We start from the raw sequence: 11,786 nt of genomic DNA on the forward strand, positions 1-11,786 counted from the left end.
TGTATATATATTTATATTTCTTCATACATTCTTATATATTTCTATACTGTGTATTGTGTATTTTGTTGTACAGTTATTTTATTTTCAAATTTAATTTATATATTTATCTTATTCTTTCCCAGTTAAATTTACCCTTCATTCTAATTTGTGTTGTACATTTATTTCATTTTTAACTTTAATTTTTATATTTTATTTTATTCCTTCCTAGTTAAATTTACCCTTTTTAATTATTCTTATTCATAGCCTTTTTTCTTTCTTTAGGTCACGAGCAGTTGTGTAAGCATTTCACTGCATATCATACTGTGTATGACTGTGTATGTGACAAATAAAATTTGAATTTGAATTTGAACTACAATGACACAGCTATGTATCAAATATTATAAATGTGTAACTCTTTGACACAACATCAACAAAATTCATGAGGAAAAATGCACATACATATTTTTCTCTTGCACAAAGAGACCAAGATTGAACATCAGTAAATATTAATACTTTAGTATCACAAAGGAATCTATTTCAGTGCATTATGCACACATGTAGCTTATGTACCAACTTAAATACAAGTTTACAAATTTGATTACAGCAAAAGTCTGAAATGCCATGTCAGCTGTATTTGCAGTGTAACTAAAGCAAAAAGCCATTTAGTTAGAAAGATAATGCTGGGAAATTATTTTAGTCCTTGCCTAGCTCAATACAGGAAGGCTACACAGATAAAGGTCAGTAAAATAGTGTTCAAGCTTGTGGTTTATTTTCTGGCTCTACATAACAAATGCTTCAACCACGAGTGACAGTTCACTGATCATCATTTATAGATGTAAGCGACAGGTTGTCTGTGTAAATGAACTGCTGCTACTGCTCTAATCCAGCTGAGCACTCAGAGAACTTTTTACTACAAGACTCAGCTATTCACACAGTGCTTTCTAAGCACCTTTATCAAACACTCACGTTTGGATGGAGGCGTCAGAAGAAATTTGGGGTTCAGTATTTTGCCCAAGAATACTTCAGCATGCAGACAAGAAGACACATTTAGAAGACTACCCACTGGATCACATCACCTCAGCCTCAGTCAGTGTTCACAGTGCACAGATCCTGCTGGTTTGATGTTTATGCATCATTAATGTAGATTTATTTTTGACATGCTTGTTTAAGGTTCAGTGCCCAAACTGACAGTGACTGATGGCAACATTTAGATCTGAAAACAAAATAATGAAATTCTGAGAGACACAGGACGATTACTGACTCAGTCCACATAGTGGAAAATTAGTTCTTAACAGAGGAAACATCGTCTACATAACAGACCAGCAGCTGTGGTTTCCTGTTTGATGAAAAGAGGGCATCTGCTTTCTTGTTCAGTCGTCATGTTACAAACACTAACTGGGAATGAAGCTTCACTGACTCAGTCTCACTACATGCTCGACTTTACTGCATTAGATTCAGTTCTGAACCTTCAGCAGGTTTTGGATGTTTATGAGACAAATTTAAATCATGGTAAAAACAAACTTTCATCACTTTAATCCTGCAGGTTTGAAACTGTTTTCTATTATTAGGTGATTCTTTGTGTATTTCAGGTAAAGTGTGATGCTCATATGTAAATAACATCTTGTTTTGTTTCCTGTCCAACTGGCCAGCTTTGAGATGAAACCAGTCATTTTTGACCAGGATATGTCCTTGAATGCACATATTAAACAGATATGTAAGACTGCTTTCTTCCATTTGAGCAGTATCTCTAAATTTAGAAATATCCTGTCTCAGAGTGATGCTGAAAAACTAGTTCATGCATTTATTACCTCTAGGCTCAAAATCGTTTTCTGTGCCTGTCATGAACAGCTGTGTGGCAGGCAGAGGCAAGACCCAAATGCAGGACTTGGAAACAAACGGGTCGGCTAAAAGAGGCAGCTTTATGACTGTTACTAGAAATTCAGAAAGAAACACAAAAAATACAAGAGAAACAAACAAAGAAAAATTAGAGAGTATAAACAGGAAACTACGAGGGAAACCTAGAACTCACAGACGTACACAGCAAAACAGGATGGCACGAGAGAGACTGAGGACCTAAATACACACACAGGATAATGAGAGGTTTGACAATAATTGGGAACACAACTGGAACTAATTACTAAAGAGAAGGAGGAAGCAAAACTGGGCACAACATACATAGGATGAAAAACTATCAAAATAAAACAGGAAGTACAAACATAGAGACCAGGACTAATATATGTGAACTAGACGCAGAAGAATAAACACACTGAGACATGACTGACTGAGGGGACAAAGGAGTAAAAATACAGAGAGATGAACGTGGAGGGAGAAAACACAGGGATGGGATTACAAACACAATGAGACAGAACACAGAGAAAACAGACAAACGCAGGTACATGACCGGAGAGACTGAAAGAATAACAAAACACAGAGAAGAGGCTGGCACAGACTGGACACGAAGGAAATAAACTTAAACAACATGAAATGGAGAATAAGAAATATAAATAATGAAGACTGTGACAAATTATGGAACCTGAGCTCAAGAGACACCAATATAGAAGAAAGGTTGGAAACATCCAAACTAGAGAACAAGTAAACACATAGTCCATAACAAACACAAAAACTAGGTCAAAGACCGAGGACCATCACAGGACATTCGTTGTCAAACATGAGTGTTCATAAGTTCAGAGTATTGATCAGTTTGAAATGATGGAAGCAGCTCCCGAAAGTGACGACTCTTCACCTCGCAGAAGACCTTTGTCACAGTTCAAGCTGCAGAGACTCAAACCAGCAGCAGTTTGATTTCTTTAGTTCCTCATCATTCCTGGTTCCTCAGGAGGAACAGGAAACAGGAGATCTTCCCCACTTGCTCCCAAAATGACATCACTGTGTGAATGAATGGGAGTGAATGAAGAACGGAGGAAGCTGATGACTGGCTGTAAATGTTCCCACGGTGAGACTGTCCACAGGAAGTCTTCAGGTCTGTCCTCAGCTTCCTGTTTACACAGAGAAACTTGTCATTTCTTTCTAACTTCTTCTGTGGTGTCTATAGCTTCTGTAAAAATGGGACAGTTGAGTGTGCAGTCATAGGGCAGGTCACTAGAATGGTGAGGGATTTATTGTCCTACCAACTTTAAAACCTAATAAAAATGTATATGTATGTAACAAATATATGAAACTTTAAACCTAATTTTTAAACTGAAGCTTAAAGAGAAAAAAAGTTAATGATGGATTGCATTTATATAGCGCTTTTCTAGGTACCCAAAGTACATCTTGATGCATTCTCAATCATCCAGGAAAGTAAATCTCCAAAAGTTGAATCTGTTCATCTGGACGTAGCGTTTTGTGTCATCAGGACGCTACAACACAGAGCGAACACCATCCCCACTGACACAGCGGCCAGGGAGGCAGAAGAACAGCACATCAAGAAGGCCCTGAGTAAATGTGGTTATCCCAGCTGGACTTTTGTCAAAGCGGGAAAGGCACCTAAAGAAAGCTCCAGCCGATCCAGGAGAGAAGGACAACCGCTGCCCAGGCGAAAACCTGTAGTGATCCCATATGTGTCACGAGTATCGGAGCAGTTGAGACGCATTTTTTCTAAACACCGGGTCTCTGTGGCTTTTAAACCCCAAAACACGCTGCACCAAAAACTGGTCCACCCCAAGGATCGGGTCCCCCGACACAAACAGAGTAACATAGTGTACGCTGTTAAGTGCCAGGAGGATTGCCAGGATTTATACATCGGGGAAACCAAACAACCTCTGGCGAAGCGGATGGCACAACACAGAAGAGCTACCTCATCAGGCCAGGACTCTGCAGTCTATTCACACCTACAGGCCAGTGGACACTCTTTCAACGATGAGGATGTACACATCCTGGACAGGGAAGAACGCTGGTTTGAGCGCGGAGTCAAGGAGGCCATTTACGTGAAAAGGGAAAGACCATCTCTGAATCGAGGAGGGGGCCTAAGGGTACATCTTTCGCCATCTTACAATGCTGTGATTGCAGCCATTCCCCAACTCTCTGTGAATGGTACTCATGGCCATTGATCAGTGTTCTTTGATCAATGGGTTTTGGTCAGTGATTGTTGATCAATGGTCATGGGAATTTGCATAATTATGATTAAGGAACTGACCTCACAGCCCATTGTTCCTTCAGTGGGCTGGTTTCAGTCATTATGCAAATGTCCTGTTTATAAGGTTTGGGGAAACCTGCAGTCAGCTGAGACTGAAGAAGTCACTTGGATGAGTGACGAAACGTTTCTCCCACAAAACGCTACGTCCAGATGAACAGATTCAACTTTTGGAGAGGTACCCAAAGTACGTTTCAATTCCACTATTCAGTCACTCTCTCATTCACAAACTAGTGGAGGTGAGCTACAGTTGTAGCCACAGCTGCCCTGGGGCAGACTGACAGAAGCGAGGCTGCCATATCGCACCATCGGCCCCTCCGGCCAACACCAGTAGGCGGTAGGTGAAGTGTCCTGCCCAAGGACACAATGACCAGGACAGAGAGAGCAGGAGGGATCGAACTGGCAACCTTCCAGTTACAGATGAGATTCCCAATCCCCTGAACCACGGTCACCCCGACAGTTCAGTATGTAATAACACTGGGACATGAGTAATATAGGTGCAGCCTCCCTACCTGTGTTCTCAGGGGTCTGAGTGATGATGTCAGCATTGGTCATGTGTGCTAAAGGAAGTTTTTGGGATGACATCATCAAGACAAGAACATGCCAATGAGTGACTGAATATCCAGGTTTTTTTTTCTTCTCACTGAACTTGGATTTTCCATCAAACCTGTTTGCCTGCTGAACTGAATTCAAATATATATTGTTTTAATTTAATAATACCCTGCAGAAAAATCTTAATTCTTATGAAGACTTTGTGAGGGGCTTCATGAATATCTCTCTTAAAAAGAACTCTTTATCATTTTATTTCACTTTAAACACTAGTCTAAACACATAAACAGATGAAGACAAGAAACAAAGTTAAGAACATCTTTTGCTATGTGGTAACTTTACATCTTCCTTTGTTCAGTCCTGTATCTCACCACTATCTTCTGACATGCACTCTCTGGACTCTGCAGTCAGACACAGTTTATCTTTACAGAGTCCACAACATTCGAATAGCTGCTAGACTGAACTTAAACACATAAAACACTTCATGGTTTATGTGTTTTACCTTTGATCATTTCCCACTGATCTCAACAAAGAAGCTCCATCACACAGCTTCAGCTTCTCTCAGCAGTTAACCACACAAGCAGCACCTGTTTTGATGTGGGTCAATGAACGATCGACCCGGGGAAATATGAACTACTGACTCAGGTGACTTCACTATTAATGTGCTTTTACATGCTGCGACTCACAGGGTAACCATAACCACCCTCATGTCACTTTATGGACATCAAAGACGAAGTTTTTTCACAGTGGTGACTCTGCATCTTCCTCATTTATAATACAAATAGGTGGTATAACCTTCTTTTCCCTTTATCCTCTGTCCAGGGGTTAGCTTTTTAAAATATGGCCTAGTCTACTATTGTTATGTATATAACCCTCAGATTTACATGGCAATAAAAGACGTAATATGGTCACTGAACTAGCTTCTCGTGGTAGTCCCAAAAACTTGACTTAAAGTGAGAGCTGACTGGGCTTTTTCAGCTGTAGCCCAAAACTGTGGAAGCATCACCCTGCCCTCATTAGTTCAGTCCACTAACTGCCTGTCTTTAAATAATGTGTTAAAACTTGTTTTTGCTCCTTTAGATTTGAGTCAGAATGAGAGCAGTACATTCTTACCTTGTACTGATTGTTATTTTCCTAATTTTGTTGCTTTGCTGGTTTGGTGGTTTGTAGAGTATTTTATTAAACTATCCAACGTGTGCTTCTCCGTTTTATCTTAGAAAAGTTACATCTGGATTAAAAACAAACCAAATCCGCTCAAATTAAAGAGTGAACTGCACCTGCTGTGAATCCTGCATTCAGGTCCCACTTTCAAAACACTAGTTTGATAAATTTGAGAAGAAGATTCTCATTGTTTCATTGACCACATTTTACAACCCCAGTTAAAAGAACTTTTGGGTTTATCTCCCTTGCTATAACACAGGTGAATGTGTACCTGTAGTGTTTGTCCGCAGACTGGAGTAAAGTACTTCAGGTTCGCTGACTGGAGTCTTCTTGGTCCAGGCTCTACTGGTGACCTCAGCATAGGTGACATCATTTGTTGTAGCTGACTGGTATCTCCCTGCAAAGATGAAGTGATCTGAAAGAATACTAGTATTTGTGTCTGTGGTGTTTTAGTCTGAATCTACTTTCTAAGCGATGTTCTAAAAATAGAAACGCTGATGGAGGCTGTCGTGATGTGCCCAAGATGATGACTTTGGATGAAAATTTGAGAAAGACGCTATACCTGTGTGCTTCTTCCACAGAAGATGAAGTACAAACAGAACCGGAACCAATAGCACCAGAAAACCTATAGCAGCTACAATTGGGAATACAAAGAATGAGGTGGGGGAGGGAGAAGGGGGAGGAGAAAGAAGGGTAGAAGAAGAGGAAATATGAGTGTTTCTCAGTGACGTTATGGTTGTTGTTGCTTCTTTTGTTGTTGTAAACAAGTCTGTGGTTGAAGGACCTGCAGGAGAGATGAGGAAGCTGGTTCAGTCAGTTTATCATCAGCTCAGCAGATTGTCTTTAAACAGGAAGTGATGTCAGTGATCTGACCTCTGACCCTCAGAAAGCTCTGATGAGATGATCCAAACTCATCAGTAGCACAGTAGTAGAGACCTTCATCAGACTGCTGCACGTTAATGGTGATGTTTTTCTCTGATTTAGGTCTAACAAGACACCCATTGAAGTAGAAATAAGCTGCAGCTGTGCCACCAGTTTTCTTTTTACACTGTAGAGTGACATCACTTCCTGTGCTCACAGGAACTGCAGGGATCTCCAGGATCACATGTTTATCTGAGGAAAAGACACACAGAGTGATGTAGAGGTGGTATAACAGTGTGCTGTTAGTCTGATTAATTGAATGACTTCATTACCTGATACAGTGATGTTAACTTCTTCACTCTTCTCTCCAGCTTCACCTTCACACCAGTAAACTCCACTGACTGGCTTGAACTCATCAAACAAACAGGATGAACCATTTATCCTCCCAAAGCCCCGCCCACCTGCTCCACATGACTCAGTCCCACTTCCTGTGTCCCTCTTCACCGTCCTTCCATCAGAGCCCAGCTGACCTTCACATGTCAGAGACACTGAGGCTCCTGTGAAGAACTGCTGCAGGTTTGGACTGACGGTCAGAGAGACTGGAGGACAGACGGACAGTTTCTATCAGTGTTTACACTCAGTGTTTGTCCTGGACCATGGTGCACTGCATCTACTCACCTGCAGAAACAGTCAGTGCAGACAGCAGCAGCACACGCACACCTGCAACAGGAGGTCAGAGGTCACTAAAGGTCAGAGGTCAGTGAAGGTCATAGGATATTAAAGGTGAGAGGTCACTGAAAGGGAGTGGACATTATGACCAGAAGGCAGTAATAGGCCTGAGAGTATTTTTTTATTTTATTAAAAGCCTTCACCCTTCACCCTGCTGTGATGGCACTTGTTTAGCCATTTGCCACATAGACTCTGGATGTTATATTTCAAAGCTGCACACTCAGCTGGCTTTCTATGTAGGTCACAGTTAGGTGTTGTGAGAAAGTTGGTGAGGAGGTCAACTGGTGGTGAAGTCTTCTGTTCTCCTGTGTCAAGAGTGTAGACAACAGCTGTTGAAACACCTTCTCTTTTAACGTCTATTCAACTAAATGCTGTGCTATTCATCTTTTGTGACTATGTACCTGTGGCCCTCTCTCTCTCTCTCTCGTGCTCATAAGAATAAAAAAAGAATAAAAAGTTGTTGATTACTGCTACCCATGTGACAAAGTGCAGGAAGACCACGTCTGGGTGCATATTTTTTGGTAATAGCCCGTCACCAGTAGTAACCATCTATTACCTATGAAGAGCCACCTGGGAAGGCGAGACAAACTCTGGAGCGGACACAAGACACTTTGTCGAGAGACACTTCTGCATCGATGACGGGCTGATTTCAGTTCCCACAGAGTCTGCAGCCATCGATCATCAAATAAGAAGGCACACAAAGTATTCATGCAACTCCCATAAAATAGCGGAGAGTGCTTGCTAGCGCTGTCCTTAGAAAACGCAATTGCTGAGCTCGCCCAAACTAATAAAATTGTCAGGAATTATAATGGAGAGAGAAAACAGGCGGCTCCCACACTCTTGTCTGAACATCAGTTTTGAGTGGCTATACAGTATATCTACAGAGATACGGGCAGTACAGGTACAGCAGTTAGGTATTAAGAAAAAAAAAAAAAGAAAAACATAAAATTCATTCATATTCAATTTTTCACATTTACTAAAAGCAAACAATGTAATGATATTAAAGTAACTCCCTGATGGATGACATGAGCAGTTGAATGAACAGCCTGGAGAAACTGCTTCACTGATTTTATTAGGTTCTATTTGAGTCTCAATCTGCTGCTGTTTGAAGCTCATCATCAGAAAAACAACAAAACATACAAACTCTGAGGGAAATGACCAAAACAGTCACCAGTCTTTTGTTAGACTCTGTGTTTATAATGGAAACTTTGCTCTTATTAAAGGAAGTGAAGGCTACATAATAGGCAGATAAGACAAACGTGTGGTGAGTGCAACTAGCAGCTGTGGTTTCCTGAATGAACGTCGATGTTCGAAGAAATGAGATTGCCCGAATTCTCCTTAAGTCATCATGTTATAGACAGTGAACTTAACATGAATACAAAGTTCATTGAGCCAGTGCAAATTACATGATGGATCACAACTTTGTTTTTCTGCTTAGAACTCTGTTTGTATCCACATCTGTTGATGAGACAAAAGTAAGTCATGATGTATGCACACTTTCCTGCTTTACGCTTGTGTGAAAGAATTTATTTCATTAGATGCATCTGAGTTAAAGTGTGAGCTGCATCACTGTCTATTTTCAATTACTTTTAATTAAATTATTTTAGCCCTACTAGAAAACAGACAACAGAAAAAGAGCGAACTCTTCCTCTCTCCTACATGAAACAAACTTTAAGCAGATCCAACAAATTGGCCAACTATATGTGCAGACACATACAAGGAATTTGGTTCCAGTAGATGGAGGCTCTCAAGCACAGCAATGTAAATCACACAAATGAATATATGACTGAAAGTAAGCATAAAAAGTTTTTCAGTTTTTGACTCACCGAGGAGCAGAGACACACCTGAAGTCTTCATGTTGTCGGAATGACGACTGACAGCAGAGTGACACCTTCAGCTTCACCACTTCCCTGTTTACACCATCAGCTTGTGACACTGCTTCTGCAGATCGAGGCTGAGCCGCTTCCCTAATAAACTGCATGAGTCATGTTCACGGTAACCCTCACTGTTTCAGTCCATAACTGGACAGTTTGGGAGCTAATGAATGATATATGCATCTACTTTTTCTGGTCCCAGTCTGTTGTCACCACTGTCTCAAATTTGGGGAGTGGTCATCAAAGAGGAGCTCTTTAACAGAGACACAAAGAGACCCGATGTTTAGAAAAAATGCGTCTCAACTGCTCTGATACTCCTGACACATATGGGATCACTACAGGTTTTCGCTTGGGCAGCGGTTGTCCTTCTCTCCTGGATTGGCTGGAGCTTTCTTTAGGTGCCTTTCCAGCTTTGACAAAAGTCCAGCTGGGATAACCACATTTACTCAGGGCCTTCTTGATGTGCTGTTCTTCTGCCCCCCTGATCGCTGTGTCTGTGGGGATGTATTGGAGCCAGGGTTTGAAAAGCGTGATCCCCTTCGTTTTCAAACGGGTCCGTGGAAAGATAGAAGACCACTATCAGTGGATCTAAAAGTCTGCTTTGGACAGTAGGGTTGGAGAAGCGCCGTGATAGAGGTGGGGGCAGAAAAAAAACATTTCTGTATGGTGTAATTGCACTGATCATCTTGAGAGTTTACTTTGTTTTAAATCTCATCACAGCAGGACTCAAACATTTTCAAAGACAAGTATCTGTGACAGGTTTCTCTCTCTCTCTCTGACAAGATGGTGCCTGTGATCGGCAACGCCGCTGTCAAACTCTGTCTTCTTCTGTTTTATGTTGCATTACCTATTCTGCTGCTGTCTGTGGATGAGATTACAACTACCTATGTTTACGATCGCCACACTTTACTTCGGAAATATTCTCATGATAGTCTTTCTGCTTTAGCAAAACTGTGTACCTACCCTTGTCTGACGGAAAGTTGATAATGTTGTTGTCATTCCCCCAACGATCTGTGAATGGTACTCATGACCATTGATCAGTGGTTGTTGTTCAGTGGTTGTTGATTTTACCATTCAAGAACAGTCTCCATTTCTTTGGTTTGACTCATCGTGGAAAATGTGCTTCTAATAGAGGAAGTGAAGATTACAGAACAGGCAGAAGAACCTGTGGCACATGCAGCCAGCAGCTGTGGTTTCCTGAGAGAAAGCATGTTTGATGAAAAGAGGTCATCTGACTTCATGTTACAGACACTAACTGGGCATGAGCAATTTATTATGACGGTCCAGATTACATGGTGGACTTTATTAATGTATTACTCCAGAATAAACTGCAGAAAGTCTGGAAGCTCTAAAATAAAATAAACTTGTGATATTCATTATAAGCCAAAAATATCTCTTCCTGGCTCCAATCAAACATCACAGACCGCTCTCAGAGGAAACCTGTAATATAAAAGAAGAAAAGTGAACTGATCCTCTCACCTAAAACAAGCAGTCAGTGAGTGAGAGCATCCAAGAGTGTTTATTAGACCTGCTATCAATGAATCGATGAAAAAGATCAGTGAAGGATTTCAGTGTGTGACTCACAGAGGAGCAGATGAAGTCTTCATGTTGTCGGGATGATGACTGAAAGCAGAGCGACATCATCCTCTTCACTACTTCCCTCTTAACATCATCAGCTTGGCACGCTGCTTCTGCAGAGCGAGGCTGAGCTGCTGAACTGAATGAGTGATTTTCACAGCAACACAGAGGAAACATTTTCTTTTAGAGTTAATGAACGAGATGTGCAGTTCCCTCTTTGCCTTTTCCACAGAAAACTGAATCAATATTGTTATTTAAACCTCTAAAATGCAAATAAAGAATACAAACTACAATATTTGTTCATCCAAAACTAATATATCATCACTGTTAGAGGTGGAAGGGTAATACTTTTTAAAAACATTTTTAATAAACTCTAAAATGATCTTGACTAAAATATAATTAATAACTGCTAATATTTTAAATACTGTTACTCTTACAGTGTTACCAGTCAATCACTCCTGTTCTTTTCTAATGATAATAATAATACTCTTTATTACTGAATTAAAGTTAGCTATTATTATTAATTTTTTTATTTCTTACAGATACTAACCACAGTTAACTTTATAAGGAGGGCTGCTGTTGGGGGTAAGTACTTAAACCCCTGGTGGGCTGTGAAGCTGCTGCTGGTAGACAGCAATAAAACATTATTTATTATTCTTATTATTATGTACTTTATTCTCATTTATCATATGTGGAAGGATACGAGGAAACAAAGAGATAATATTTCACTTTAGTCTGACGTGATGATTAAAATTTTTGATTACAGACGTATTAAACTGGTCCTGACTCACGTTTCTTTTCTCTTTATTTGCTTTGTTTCTCTTGTCCTCGTCTTTACTGGCTAGAGGTACGTGAACAGTCCCTTCCTCCCTCTGAACAAGTGTTTCCTCTTCCTGAATGAAAAAAACTGAAGGTGTGTTTGT

At 40.5% G+C, this 11,786-nt stretch overlaps 1 protein-coding gene across 1 annotated transcript; it reads right to left on the reverse strand.

Annotated features, from left to right (window-relative positions):
• Positions 1-452: 452 nt before the first annotated feature.
• Positions 453-9,363, reverse strand: LOC120438558. Its single transcript, XM_039608958.1, has 7 exons — positions 9,238-9,363; positions 7,361-7,402; positions 7,015-7,281; positions 6,695-6,934; positions 6,384-6,605; positions 6,093-6,218; positions 453-2,975 (listed from the first exon to the last, which is right to left on the reverse strand). The coding sequence occupies exons 1-7, from the start codon at positions 9,266-9,268 to the stop codon at positions 2,968-2,970; spliced, it is 936 nt and encodes a 311-aa protein (XP_039464892.1). The 5' UTR covers positions 9,269-9,363; the 3' UTR covers positions 453-2,967.
• Positions 9,364-11,786: the final 2,423 nt, after the last annotated feature.

This window comes from Oreochromis aureus, linkage group 3 (genome assembly GCF_013358895.1).
Source record: "Oreochromis aureus strain Israel breed Guangdong linkage group 3, ZZ_aureus, whole genome shotgun sequence".
NCBI classification, from domain to species: Eukaryota; Metazoa; Chordata; class Actinopteri; order Cichliformes; family Cichlidae; genus Oreochromis; species Oreochromis aureus.